Genomic DNA, 13,695 nt, shown 5'->3' on the forward strand with positions numbered 1-13,695 from the left:
AAAGGAAAGGATCTCAGGCTTTGGAGTCAGGACGACCTCTGTTCCAGGCATGGGCGAACCATTACCAACTGTCTGACCTTGAGCAAGTCATTGTGTAAATTTTACCTCTTGTTACCTCTGTGTGAAACAAGAATGATAATGCCTGTCCACACTACCTCAGGGTGCAGTTAGAGAATTCAGATGAGCTCACGAACCACGAAGGTGTCGGGAGAGGTGAGGAATCTTAGGAACCAAGCAATACAAGCTCTTCTGAGTGCCACCTAATTTTCTCCCTTCAGATGCCAACCCTAGTTGAAGTTCTTACTGAAGGGTGTCAGTAATAAACAGAATAGAGCTGTGTTTTCTTTTTCTTTCTTTCTTTTTTTTTTGGTGGTGTTTTCAGCTCATGAGACTTAATGGGCTTATGGTGTTTAGGGAACTGTGCAAAATGCCTGCGCACATTATCATACTGATTCTTCTTGTGACCGTCTCACTCAACCCTATATCCCACTCCCTACTGGATATTTGTCCAGCATTACACATCTGGATCTGAACTTACAATAATAATTGTAGGTAGCCTTTACCAAGTAGTTACTATGTGCTTGTCACTGTGTGTGCAACAGCTTTGATGTTCCTACTGACAGTGAATGAATGACACCCAGCCTTTGCCCAAGCCAGGAACTTGGAAGTCAACTGCTCCTTCTTCCTCAACTTCCACATACCTGTTGATCCCAAGTCTTGCCACTTCTATCTCTGAAATCTTTTGACTTTCCAACTCTTACTGCCACTTCCTGGTCTAAGCCACTATCACCTGCCAATTGCACTACTGCAAAAATCTCCTCACTGTTCTTCCTCCCTCCAGGACTGGTTCTCTATACCCCACTCCCCACAGCCAGAATCATCCTTCTGAATCACAAACCTCATGATGACTTTCCTGTTTCTAAGCCTTCAGAGCCCCATTATGGTTAAGATGAAGTCCAAATCTGTATCATAGCTTCAAAGGCCTCTTGTGATCTGCCCTATCTCTATATCCTCACCCTCATCACGACCTCACACTCTCCTCACCAGGTGTGCTAAGCCACTTCAGTTCTCCAAAGGCCCTGAGCTTGAACTCTAACTTCCAGGCCATTGCACATACTGTTCCCTCTGCCTAAAATGTTTTCACTCTTGTCTTTTGCCTGGCTAACTCCAACTTATTGTTTGGCCAGGTTCGGTTCTCTTGCCATCTGCCTGCTCCTATAATCCATCAACCTTGGTTCTACTACGTTATGTTATAATGGCTTAATTGCTTTCCATGCTCACCTCTGTAGATCGGAGATGATGTCTACTTTGCCCATTTTTGTACCCCTAGGGCTGGCACATGATATGCAGTTAATACATATTTGATGAATAAATGAAGATTATTTCACAGATTAGCAACCTGAGGCAAGGTAAGTGATTCTCTCACCCGGGGACCAGAACCCAGGTCAACCTGAATCCAAGGTCTGTCTTCTTGGTGTTCCACAGAGCTCAGTTACACTAGCCTACTGTATCCAGTAGCCCAGAAGAGAGAATATAGGTAGGGGACATCCACAAGGAAGAGGAATTCGCCAAACTGAGAGATTGCTTTTCGTCAGGGTTCAATTCAGAGCTGTTTGTTTTCAGGAAGCGTGGGTGGGTTTTTTTTTTTCTTTTTTTTTTTTTCTCTTTTGGCCTTTCCTAGGGCTGCTTCCCACAGCATATGGGGGTTCCCAGGCTAAGGGTCAAATCGGAGCTGTAGCCTCTGGCCTACGCCAGAGCCACAGCAACGCAGGGTCCAAGCCACGTTTGTGACCTACACCACAGCTCACGGCAACGCCGGATCGTTAACCCACTGAGCAAGGGCAGGGATCGAACCTGCAACCTCATGGTTCCTCATCGGATTCCTTAACCACTGCGCCACAACAGGAACTCCTCAGGAAGCATGGATTTAAGTCTGCTCTCACCAAGCGTGTGCTGCTTTGGGTCTCAGTTTTTCCATCTGTGAGTGAAGGGACTGGAGCAGATTATGTCCATGGGGCATGTCTCAGGATCTCCTTGCCTACCTCACTGGCTATAGAGTCACCTCTTCTAAGCACCCCCCTTTCATTTCTCCTAGATCCCCATTTTCTAAACATGCCACCAGCCATCCACCTCCCACATCTTTCCCCACAACAGCCCTCCTACTAGTTAAAAGAATTGTCATTGGACCACCTTCAACCTCTGCTCCAGCCCAACCCAGCCACCAAACCCACAGAGCCAGGAGGGGTTCATCCTTCTCTCTCCTTTCAGGTTTTATTGACGGATGGAAACTACATCTTTGTCAGCCTCCAGCTCCACAGGGACAGTGCTGGGGACAGGGAACCTGAGATGATGTCACATTTCAGCCTGAGAGCAGACACGGAGTTCTGGAAGGTGACCCGAGAGGGAGAAAAAAGAGGAATATGTGAAAAGGCATTGTCGGGGAGGAGGAGGAGAGTAAGAAAGGTCCTCCTGCCTCCTATAGCTCCCAGAGTTCAGGAACAACCCAGGTCCTCAGCCCCTTCTGCTTTTGGACTCCTGCCCAAGAACATGGAATCAGCCCATGATCTCCAAACACAGCCCAGCTCTTGCTAGCTGCCAGGCTTTTATCTCAGCTTGTCCAGACTCCAGCCCAACCCAGGAAGGCAGCAAACCAGAGAAGAGAGAAGGAGGAGTCATCCAGAGGCGGCCCTTACGACTAGGGCAGATAGAAATGCTGCAGCAAACTGGGCAGAGGCTTTGCATCATGTCACGGCAGCAGTTGCTATTGCTAAGAGTTTGCTGGGGGCCCAGTGGAGGACGGGGTTGCGGGGACCCATTTCCAGCAGCTAGGGAAAGGGGTGGTGGTGTTTGTGCTATCTGTGTATGTTGGGAGAGGCAGCCTGACCCCTGAGACAAAGCCTAGGGGTGGCAGGTCATTGCTGAGGTCACAGCCCATGAAGCCTGTGATCGCATTCCAAGCTTCGGAATCTGGGAGTTGTTGGGGCTGGTGGAGGGTGGGATTGCTTCTAGAGGCCCAGATCAGACGTGAGGGTTCTCTTCTCTGAACCCCTAAACCTCCACAGCCCAGCCGGAGAGAAGAGGAAGGCTCACCTCTCCTTCTCAGGCCAGAGCTCCAGAGGGGAGGAGCATGCAGGGGGCCAGCTGGGGTAGAGGGGCCAGTCCCAGTGTGTTGGGGCAAGGAGGCTGGGGGCCCGAGGAAGCCCAGCGCTTCAGCTCCCACCAGGAAACCTGTCTGGGGTGGGGGAAGTTTCCCATTCCCTAGCTATATTCCCACCAGGGGCCACCCATGAAACTCCATTGCATAGTTCTCAGTGTGTGTGGGGAGGTGCAGAAGGGGTCCCCAGGCCTGCCCTTCTCTGCCCCCCCAAAATATGGCTTTGGAAAGGAGTCCCCAAAAATTGAGAGGGCCCTCGGGATGGGCAGGCCCGCCCCTCACAGGGAAGAGATCTTGACAGTCTCGGGCAGAAGGCAAGGGGTACCCAGGCTGGAGTTCCTGAGGGTGCTGCCGGCCCCACTGCCACTACCGCCAGGGGAGGAAGGTTGGCTCTCATCTGGGGTGTTGACAGGAGGGGTGGGGATACTGATGATGGCAGCCACGAAGTCCCGGCTGTCGCAGTTCAGGTCAAGGCTGTCATGGGGCTTGGCATTGAGGCTTGAGCGGCTGTGGATAAGGGTGGGAAGATGGAGGTTCTTAAAAAGTCATCTAAATACCTGCCACAGCAATCATGACATTTATTGAGTGTCTACTGGATTCCTGGCCCTGTACTCAAGGCTTCCTCTGCTCTTTCCCTTTCTCTTTCTTTCTTTCTTCCTTCCTTCCTTCCTTCCTTCCTTCCTTCCTTCCTTTCTTTCTTTTTCTTTCTTTCTTTCTTTCTTTCTTTCTTTCTTTCTTTCTTTCTTTCTTTCTTTCTTTCTTTCTTTCTTTCTTCTTTCTTCCTTCCTTCCTTCCTTCCTTCCTTCCTTCCTTCCTTCCTTCCTTCCCTCCTTCCTTCCTTTCTTTTTTGGTCTTTTGTCTTTTGAGGGCTACACTCGCAGCATATGGAGATTCCCAGGCTAGGGGTCTGACAGGAGCCATAGCTGCCAGCCACAGCCACAGCAATGCTAGATCCCAGCCGTGTCTGCGACCTACACCACAGCCCATGGCAACGCCGGATCTTTAACCCACTGAGCAAGGCCAGGGATCGAACCCGAAACCTCATGGTTTCTAGTCGGATTCATTTCTGCTGAGCCACCATGGGAACTCCCCTCCACTCTTTCAGTTATGGTGGTGCAGAGCGAGGACTCTGGGGTCAAATAGTCCTGATCCCACTTGAACCACTCTAAACCTCTCTAAACTTCTCATCCTTCAACTGTAGCATGGCAGTCAAAATACTTCCTACCTCACTGGGCTGTCATGGAGATTAAATGAGGTAATAAATGACCCAAAGGGCTCAGAATACTGCCTGGAGCATAATGAGCACACACATAAAAATGTTGTCTAGGAGCTCCTGTAGTGGCTCAGTGGTTAATGAATCCGACTAGGAACCATGAGGTTGTGGGTTTGATCCCTGGCCTCGCTCAGTGGGTTAAGGATCCATGAGCTGTGGTGTAGGTTGCAGATGTGGCTCAGATCTCGCGTTGCTGTGGCTCTGGCATAGGCCGGCGGCTACAGCTCTGTTTGGACCCCTAGCCTGGGAACCTCCATATGCTGGGGATGCAACCCTAAAAAGACAGGAAAAAAAAAAAAAAAGAGAGATCCACATAGCTCATTCCCTTGTCTCCTTCAGGTCTCCACTTACATGTCACCTCAGCAAAACCTTCCCTGACCACACTATTATCACATCTTGTTCTACACTCTCTATCCCCCATCCCTGATTTATTTTTCTCCTTGGCACTTAACACACTGCATCATCTGTGTATTTGGGTTTTTGTTTGTTTGTCCTTTTTAGGGCCGTGCCCGAGGCATATGGAGGTTCCCAGGCTAGGGGTCAAATCAGAACTGCAACTGCCGGCCACAGCCATGGCCACAGCCACGCCAGATCTGAGCCGCATCTGTGACCTACACTGCAGCTTTCAGCAACACTGGATCCTTAACTCACTGAGTGAGGCCAGGGATTGAACCCACATCCTCACAGACACTATGTCAGGTTCTTGACCCACTGAGCCACAATAGGAACTCCATAACTTGCTCCCCCCCCTTTTTTTTTTTGCTGCACCTGCAGCATATGGAAGTTCCTGGGCCAGAGAGCAAATCCGAGCCACAGCTACAGCAACGCCAACTCCTTAACTCCCTGCACCAGGCCAGGGACTGGAACCCAGACCACTGCAGAGGCAACACTGGATCCTTAACCCACTGCACCACAGTGGGAACTCCTACTTGGGTTTTTATTGGCTGTGCCTGCAGCACACATAAGTTCCTGGGCCAGGGATTGGACCTGCACCATAGCAGTGACAATGCTGGATCCTTAACCTGCTGAGCCACGAGGGAACTCCTGTGTATTTGTTTTTTAACTGTCTCATCCCACTAGAATACAGGTTTCATAAGGTCAGGGATTTCTGTCCTAGTCATTGGCTGAAGTGAACTAAGCTGCTAAACTAAAGTGAATTCCAGGAAGTTCCCTTGTGACACAGTGGGTGAAGGATCCAGCATTGCTGCAGCTGGGGCACAGGTTGCAACCACAGTGCGGGTTCGATCTCTGGCCCAGGAACTTCCACGTGCCTTGGGTGTGGACATAAATAAGTAAATAAATTGAACTCCAAAATGCCTAGAGCTGGGCCTAGCGTACAGTAGGTGCTCTATAAATGTTTTTGTTGAAAGAACAAACAAAAAATGAGGGGTTCCGGACAAGATAAGCCCAAGCTTCCAGCATGGAGGAGTCTGGGTTTAAGCTTGACTTGCTAGGCCTGGGGTCCTAAAATCTCAGGACCCCCCCCCCCGACCCCGGTCCAAGCATCCAAGCTTCCCTGGGAGTGGGGGGACCGCAGCAGGTGGGGGTGCTTACCTCTGAGGGGCAGGGCTCCTCCGCAGCCCCGCCAGCGTGTCCAGCTCCTGCATGCTGCCCCGGCTGACCGAGGCCGTGGAGTTGGCCAGGCGGATGGCACGGCGCTTGGACCTGCGGGGGCAGCAAGAGGACAGCAGGCCACCAGGCCCCAGGGCCTGGGAGGACACGGAGGTGCTGCGGCTGGTGCGGCCACCCAGCGAGACGGCGCCCAGGGCCTCGCTGAAAGTTAGCTCGTCCGTGAACTCATGGCACTGTGGGCAGAAGGGAGACACGGTCACGGGGCACCACACGGAGGCTGACCTTACCCCCAGGCTTTTGCTTAGGCCGTTCCTTCCTTCCTTTCTGGAAGTTGCTCGCTTGTCCCTTCCCTTGCCCACCCTTCCAGGCTCAGCTCCCCTGGGGCCTCTTCCAGGAAGCCCTGCATGATTTCCACCATTAGCCGTGAGCCTCCCATCCCAGGAGGGAGCCGGCTTGGTGGCAGAGGGACCCCTTTCGTTCTGTCATGCCACCTCTCATCAGGCCTCACCGTGGTCTTCTCTAGACAGTGCAGCAAGTGGTGATGTTGCTGCTCGAAAGCAGAACGGTTCCTGAGACACAGCGCCTGCTCCTCCCCACTGCCACTGTCCTGGAGTGGCGAGAGCAGAGCGGGGAGGTCAGCACCTTCCTCCTCCCGGCACGGCTCCCCTCCAACCCCGATCCGGGCCCCTCCCCACCTCAAGGCCCCCGTTCTGCTTGTACTGCAGGAAGGCGTTGGTGGTACCACTCTTTGCCAACCGGATCCTGGCCAAGCGCACCTTCTGCAGAGAGAGGAGGAGACAGGAGGTCAGGTGGGCAAACCTACAAGTAGAACGGCCTGGGGCGTGGGGAATAGGAGGGACTCAGATGGGAAATGCCGTTACCTGCTGCGCTCGGCGCTTGTCAGCACGCTGGTTCTGGTGGTAGATGCGGCTAAAGTTGGACACGATGACTGGCACAGGCAGGGCAATGACCAAGACGCCACTGAGTGAGCAGATGGATCCGAAAATCTTGCCAGCGATGGTGCTGGGCACCATGTCTCCGTAGCTGGAGCCGGGGAAGGTAAGCCACGGTCAAGAACAAAAAGGCCCACCCACCCCCTCAGTCCTCCACCGCGTGCCATCCAACCTGACTCATTCTGCGACCCTGGCCGGGCACTCAGACTCTCTGAGTCTCAGTTTCTTGCTCTGCAAAATGTGGGGAATGACCTCTCTGGCCATCCGTGGGGGGTGGGGGGTCCAATGAGAAATGGGCCCTCAGTCTCTACTATCGGCTGCCCCCCTCCACGCTGGGCATCTGAGTCCACTGGAAATCTATTAATACCCAGCAGAGGGGAGAAGGAGGAAGTCACAGGCAGTAAATCCAGCCTCAGAGAGAGAGAGAGAGACCCACCACCACAAGCCAGTTAAGGGGCTCCAAGTCCTGGGAGCAGGGCTCTGTTGCTTTTACCTGTGTCTGTCTTACCTGCTCTAGGTAGGATCCCTTCTTACTCTCTCAGAGGAAGCCTTGAAAATTTCTTCATATGAAAAAGTAGGGGGGAACCTTGAGACGCCTCTCTCCCTTTCTCCATCGCCCATCCACCCACCAATGGAGATGGAGCAGAGCCCATCTCACCAACTTGTTTGGTCAGGGGTGGGGGAACAAAGCTCAGGAAGGTCCCATAACTGAGTTGCTCATGATCACACAGCGTACCTTTTGTTCTAACCACAGGACCAATCCGATCCCCTCCACAGAAATGCAGCCTCTGCAGTCTTCAGCCTCTAGGCCCACCTCCCCCGCCCCAACCCCACCCCAGGATGCCTCTTCCTTGTTTCTGTACTTTGACTCATTTAAAAGTCTCTCTGACTTGGCCATTTCTGGCTCTGTGATGGCTCATCTCAGATTGTGTGTCCTCAACTATGAGATACCTTCCCAGGGTTGCTGGGAGGGCTGAGTGAGGTACGAAGGCATCAAAAAACCCAGTTCCAATCTGTTCTCAGGGCTCCGTGTTTGTCGATACACTCCTGAACCTCCAACCAGAATTCATTTCTACTCCTTAGAAGCCTCCAATCAATGTTTCTGTACCTCCCCAACACTGTAGACTAACTATACTGCAATAAGACTGAAAACAACGAAAAAACAAAAAATTTTTTTTCTGTTCTTCTACTATGAGTCCAAAGCACTCATTCAACAGATACTAAGCAGCAATTGTGTACCTAATGCCAGGGATAGGAATTTAGGAAAGAATCGCAGGATCTGCCCTAGACAATGTCTTTAAGAACAAGAGTGAGTTTGGCGATTTCATTTGATACTTTTATCTCATTTCCTCTCTAAGACTGGCAGTAAAAAAAAAAAAATAGTAATAATAATGCTGAAAATATCTTGTTCTGGGGAGACTTCATGGAATCATCAAGCCACAGAGGTAGTGCCCACACGTTAGATGAATCTAGAAGGTTGGGAGACATGGGTCCTCAAGATGTAAAAGGGGTGATAGAAAGCCAATAGCAGAGTTCCCGTCGTGGCGCAGCGGAAACAAATCCAACTAGTAATCGTGAGGTTTCGGGTTCAATCCCTGGCCTCACTCAGGGGGTTAAGGATCTGGCGTTGCCGTGAGCTGTGGTGTAGGTCGCAGAAGTGGCTTGGATCTTACGTTGCTGTGGCTGTGGTGCAGGTCGGCAGCTGTAGCTCTGATTCGACCCCTAGCCTGGGAACCTCCATATGCCGCAGGTGCGGCCCTAAAAAAAAAAAAAAAAAAAAAAAGCAAAGCAAAACCGATACCTATTTATCCTGCACCAGGAACATTCGGACATTCGGAGAACTTTCTTAACCGTGATGTCACTAAATCCCCTCTGGACGTTGAAGGGATCATCCTTTCTCATTTTGCAGAGGGGAAAACTGGCCCCGAGAAAACAAGGTCAACAGAAAGCGTGCAGCTAAGACCATCCTCGAACCCAGGTCTGGCCTGGAAACTCAAGGCACTGTCAGAGCTGGGAGGGATTTGGAGGTTGGTCCAATGCCCTCACGTTACAGATGAGCCAAGTGAAGTTCGAATAGAGAGAAAGAGATCATGTATCTAACTTTCTTAATTTTACAGAAAAGGTGAGTGTAACTGACTGCTCAGGCAGCTCCCCACACAGGGTCTGCACTCACCCAAGTGTGGTCATGGTGACAATGGTATACCAGAAGGCTGCGGGGATGCTGGTAAAGTTGGTCTTGTTTGTGCCCTTCTCGGCATAAAACATGACAGTAGCGAAGATGATGATGGCCATGGTAAGGGAAAAGAGGAGGAAACCCAGCTCCGAGGCACAGCTCTTGAGCGTGTAGCCCAGAATCCTCAAGCCCTGTGAGTGCCTGGAGAACTTGAAGATGCGGAACACCCGGAACACGCGCAGGGTGACAAAGGCGCCCGAGACATCCTCGTTCTTGGGCACGAAGAGTCCGATGTAGTAGGGCAGAATGGCCACCACGTCGATGAGGCTCATCACGCTCCGCAGGAAGCGGCAGCGGCTGGGGGCGGCGAACAGCCGCAGGAGGTATTCCCCCGTGAATATGAGCACGCAGGCCGTGTCCGTGCAGAAAAAGGCTATCGGAAAGCGCTCGCCGCAGGGCTGCTCCCTCGGGGGCCGCCGCGCAGGGCCGCGGCACGGAATGGTCTCCACCACGTTGGCGATGACCGACACGGCGATGAAAAAGCCGGTGACATAGTAGAAAACCAGGGCCGCGGTGCTCGTGTGGGGGTTCTCGAAGGCCCGCCAGAGCCGCTGCCGCAGGGAGCTGCCGGCCGGCAGGGCCGGGCCGTCCCCGGCCTGCTCGGCCTCCTCGTCCTCCGCCAGGCGCTCGGCGTTCTCCTTCTTGCGGTCCCGGTACTCTTCGAGGCAGCAGTCGCCCACGAGCTCGGGCACCAGGCCGTAGAAAGCCAGCTCTTCGTCGAAGGCCTGGATGCACTCCTGCCGCGGGCAGTGCAGTCGGCCCGTGCGGTAGAAGTTCAGCACGTGCCGGAACATGTCCGGGTCCCGATCAAAGAAATACTCTCCTGAGTCTGCGTCATAGAAGAATTCTTTCTCTGAACTGCCCAGCAGGGTGTCTGGGTAGCGATCCAGCGTGTTCTTCCAGGTCTCAAAGCGCCGGCCGCTCACGTTCACCACCAGAACCTCATCCCCTCGCGATGCCTTCACCCCCGGCGCCGGGGGCAGGGGCTGCTGGGCCAGGGGCAGCCAGCCCACCGCGGCCGCCCGCGCAAAAGGCAGCCACGTGGCCACGCCTGCCGCCATCCTGCCGCGCCCCAGGCTTGCGGACACTTGGCGGTGGGGGTGGCCTTTAGGAGAATGGGGCTGTCTCCAGGATGGTGGGGGCTTGGAGAGGCCCTGGGCCACTCGCACAAGGAAACGGGGGGGGGGGGGGGGGCGGCGTCTAGAGAGGCCGAGAGGAACCAGGAGGCGGGACTAGAGAGGTGGGCAAGGGCTTGGTGGGCATGTAGAGGGTCTCAGGGGGACCTGGGGGATGTCTTGAGGGAGAAGGGGCAAGGAGACATGGAGAGGAGCAGGAAAGGGGCGGCTAGAGGTGCCGCGAAGGATCTAGAGGTGCCACGAAGAGGGAGTGTTTAGAGAGACTGAAGTGATGCTGGGAGGGATCAGCATGTCCCTGAGGGGTGTCTGGAGGTGTCTAGAAGCAAGAAGCACCGAGGAGCTGGCCACACTCTCAATTCTGAGGGCAGGAAGAAGGGACTAGAGCCCCTTAGCGGGGTCAGAGAGGGGACTGGGGCATCCAGAGGAGTAGAAATGGGACCAGAGGTGTTTCCAAGAGGCTGTGAGTGTCTGGAGGGGGTTCTAGAGGGGCTGAGAGAAGGGAAGGAGGGTTGTCCAAACTCTCAGGACTTCCGCAGGGCGGGGGGAGAGAAGGGCGTTTGGAGGCCCCTCGTGGATCTAGGAAAGGAGCTGGTGCATCTGAGGGGTGGCTGGAGAGCCAGGAGGTTGTAAAGAGGCTGAGAGGTGTCTTGGGAGTGCCTAGAGCTGCCAAGAGTAGCCTGGGGGTGGGGTGGCCACAGGCTACAGGAGTTCTGGGGAAGGAAGGAGGGGGGCCCCCCTAGTAGGACCGGAGAACCAGATGGGGTATCTAAAGGGGCAGATATGGGGCTGGGTTATTTTTCAGAGGCTGAAATGTCTAGGAGAGAAGGGTGTCTGGGGGGTGGGGTGGGCTGAGAAAGCCCGGCCCGCCCCCTCAAGAGTTCCCGTGCTACAGAGAAGGGACCTGGGGAATCCCTTGGGGCTGGGGCTCAGTTGGAAGGAAGTTGAGCACAGCCCCAGAGCATCCAGAGGATGGAAAAAGACTAAGAGGAAGAGGGGGTCCCTCTCAAAATGGGCCGAAGAGCGGGTTGGGGTGTCGAAAGGCAGTTGGGTGTGTCTCCAGGGTGGGGGGCTGCTGGGCCTTGCAGGGGGCCCAAGGGGAAGGCAGCGATCAGGCAGCGTCCCACCGTTGGGGGCTGGTCAGGGGAAACCACACCCCGAGGGGCTGGCGGTGTATGCTGGACAACGGCAGAAGCAGCAGTGGCAGCAGGAGGAGGAGGAAGAGGAGAAACAGCCACAGCCAGGCCTGGGAGAGGAGAAGGCAGCGCAGGCAGGAGGAGGGGGCTGGGTCCCTGGAAGGAGGCTCTGGAAGGACAAGGTCCGGCTGGACCCCTGGGAACTGTCCCAGGGTGGGCTAGGGCATGGGGGCTGGACCAGGGAAGGACAAGGACAGCACTGTTGGTGGCGCCCTCCCCCTCCCCGTAGGGCCGTCCTCACCTGTGTCCCCGCTGCAGCGGCGGCAACAGCGGTGGGGCTGGGGGTACCAAACCCCGGAGCTCCTGCCCCCCTCTGCAGAGCTGCCGGAGTTCTCCACCTCCTCTGGCTCTCTCTCCCCGCCCCTCTGAGCTTGCCGGGAGATGGGGAGAGAGGCAGGGAGGGGCCTCGTGGCTCCCAGAGCCCCCTCCCCTAGGACAGCCTGAGAGGGACCCTGGGGAGACTCCGCCTCCTACAAAGCTGGTTGGGCCTCAGTCGCGTCATCTGGAAAATGGGGGTGGCAGGGAGCTTTGCCAATTCTCCCCACCTCCTTCCTGGACTCCCCCCTCTTCCTGCCCAGATCCTACCCCCTCTGCCCCCAGAGGCCCCCACCCCCACCCGTCTGAATCAGCAGCACTTAGCAGATCCGATCGATGGGGAGGCGTCTGTTAATGGCCCCAGATCGCGGAGTGCCACGGGGAATGATGCAGCGCTGTGTCCCCTCCCCACCCCCTAGGCTGGAAAAAGGGGGTAGGGGAAAAGTGGTGGTGGTGGTGGTGGGGGGTGTTCCTCTAGATGCCAGGCCCCCAAAGCTGCTCCCCGGTGGTGGTGGAGGGGTGAGAGCCCAGCGTTAACCAAGACCGCTGCTCTGGGACTGGATGCTTTCGGATGTGAAATGGGCAGGGGGTGTGTGCAAGGGGCGTACAGGTGGGGACAAGTCAGACCCCACCCCCACAGCAGGTTCTCCCCCAGGCAGGCCCTACTCGGAGGGGTGGTCTCCCTCATCGGTCCGCATTCAGGAGCCTCAGATCATGCCTCCTCTCCTAGAGGGCTGGGCTCCCTGGTAGCATGAGCACCTGGATACCGAGTGCCTCTGGCAGGGGTGGGTTCAGACCCCGGCTTTGCCACTGACTTGTGTCCTTGAGCAAGTGACTCGCAGCGTTTTCTCCGGCCTTGGATGGAGAGTTACCCCAACCTGATAGGGTCGTTGGGAGCATTAAATGCGGTGATGTCAAAGGGGGTGGCACGGAGCATGGCACACAGAGGACGCCTCATCTTTAGTAATTTAACGTATGTGGCTAGAAGGGAGCAGTAAGGCAGGGCCAATTTTAGCCTTTCGATGGACTTGCCCACCCATGTAATTCTCCATTTGCTCACTCCTGAGGTGTCCGTGTCTCCCTCCCTCCTCCCACCCACCCATCTAGCCATTTTCCCACTCACGCGACCAATCACTCTACCCACCCGCCTGTCCATGTAGTCATTAATTCACCTACCCATTCACTCATTCATTTGTATATTCACCCCATCCACCTATTTAGTAACCTATCCCTTATGGATCCCCCCACCCATCTGTCCATCTATCCACAGCCCCATCTTTTATTAACCTATAAATATACATATATTTCTCCTCACACATTATTGTCCTGTCTTCTGTGTCTTTATTTATTTGGCTGCACCCACGGCACGCGGAAGTTCCCAGGCCAGGGATCGAATGTGTGCCACCACAGTGACAAGACCAGCTCCTGAACCGCTAGGCCACCAGGGACCTCCAGTTCACCTACCCTTTACTCTTCCCATTGGCTCATCCATCCACACTCCCCTAGCCATCCGCCTGTGCATTTATGTCCCTGCAAACCATTTGTCCGTTTCTTCATCCCATCACCTCTCCATCCATCCGTCCATTTCTTTCCCAACTATCCATCATTGGTCCACGCAACCTCTACTGATTTCTCCATCAGTCCATCCCACCACTTAATCCGTCTTCCCATCTGTCCACTCATCCGCATCCACACCCAATGCATATCCACCCACATATATACATACATATATATGTATGTATCTGCAGGTATTTCTTCTCCTCTCAGTTTGAGAGGTTGGTCAACAGTAACTGGAGACAGGCTGAGTGAGGGTGGGGCAAGGAGAGGACAGATGCCGCCAGAGACCACCCTCCTGGTTCCCATGGT

At 54.5% G+C, this 13,695-nt stretch overlaps 1 protein-coding gene across 1 annotated transcript; it reads right to left on the minus strand.

The window, feature by feature from the left end:
* Positions 1–2,245: 2,245 nt before the first annotated feature.
* On the minus strand, positions 2,246–12,037 carry KCND1 (potassium voltage-gated channel subfamily D member 1). Its single transcript, XM_047765738.1, has 6 exons — positions 9,126–12,037; positions 6,881–7,043; positions 6,695–6,778; positions 6,508–6,606; positions 5,982–6,232; positions 2,246–3,661 (listed from the first exon to the last, which is right to left on the minus strand). The coding sequence occupies exons 1-6, from the start codon at positions 10,244–10,246 to the stop codon at positions 3,433–3,435; spliced, it is 1,947 nt and encodes a 648-aa protein (XP_047621694.1). The 5' UTR covers positions 10,247–12,037; the 3' UTR covers positions 2,246–3,432.
* Positions 12,038–13,695: the final 1,658 nt, after the last annotated feature.

The sequence above is a fragment of the Phacochoerus africanus genome, chromosome X (assembly GCF_016906955.1).
Source record: "Phacochoerus africanus isolate WHEZ1 chromosome X, ROS_Pafr_v1, whole genome shotgun sequence".
Lineage (NCBI taxonomy): Eukaryota > Metazoa > Chordata > Mammalia > Artiodactyla > Suidae > Phacochoerus > Phacochoerus africanus.

Coding starts and splice junctions, on each gene's coding strand:
- KCND1 (XM_047765738.1), bottom strand. CDS start 10,246: ATGGCGGCAGGCGTGGCCACGTGGCTGCCTTTTGCGCGGGCGGCCGCG. Junction 7,044..9,125: donor GTCACCATGACCACACTTGG/GTGAGTGCAGAC, acceptor CCCCGGCTCCAG/CTACGGAGACATGGTGCCCA. Junction 6,607..6,694: donor AGCAGAACGGGGGCCTTGAG/GTGGGGAGGGGC, acceptor TCGCCACTCCAG/GACAGTGGCAGTGGGGAGGA.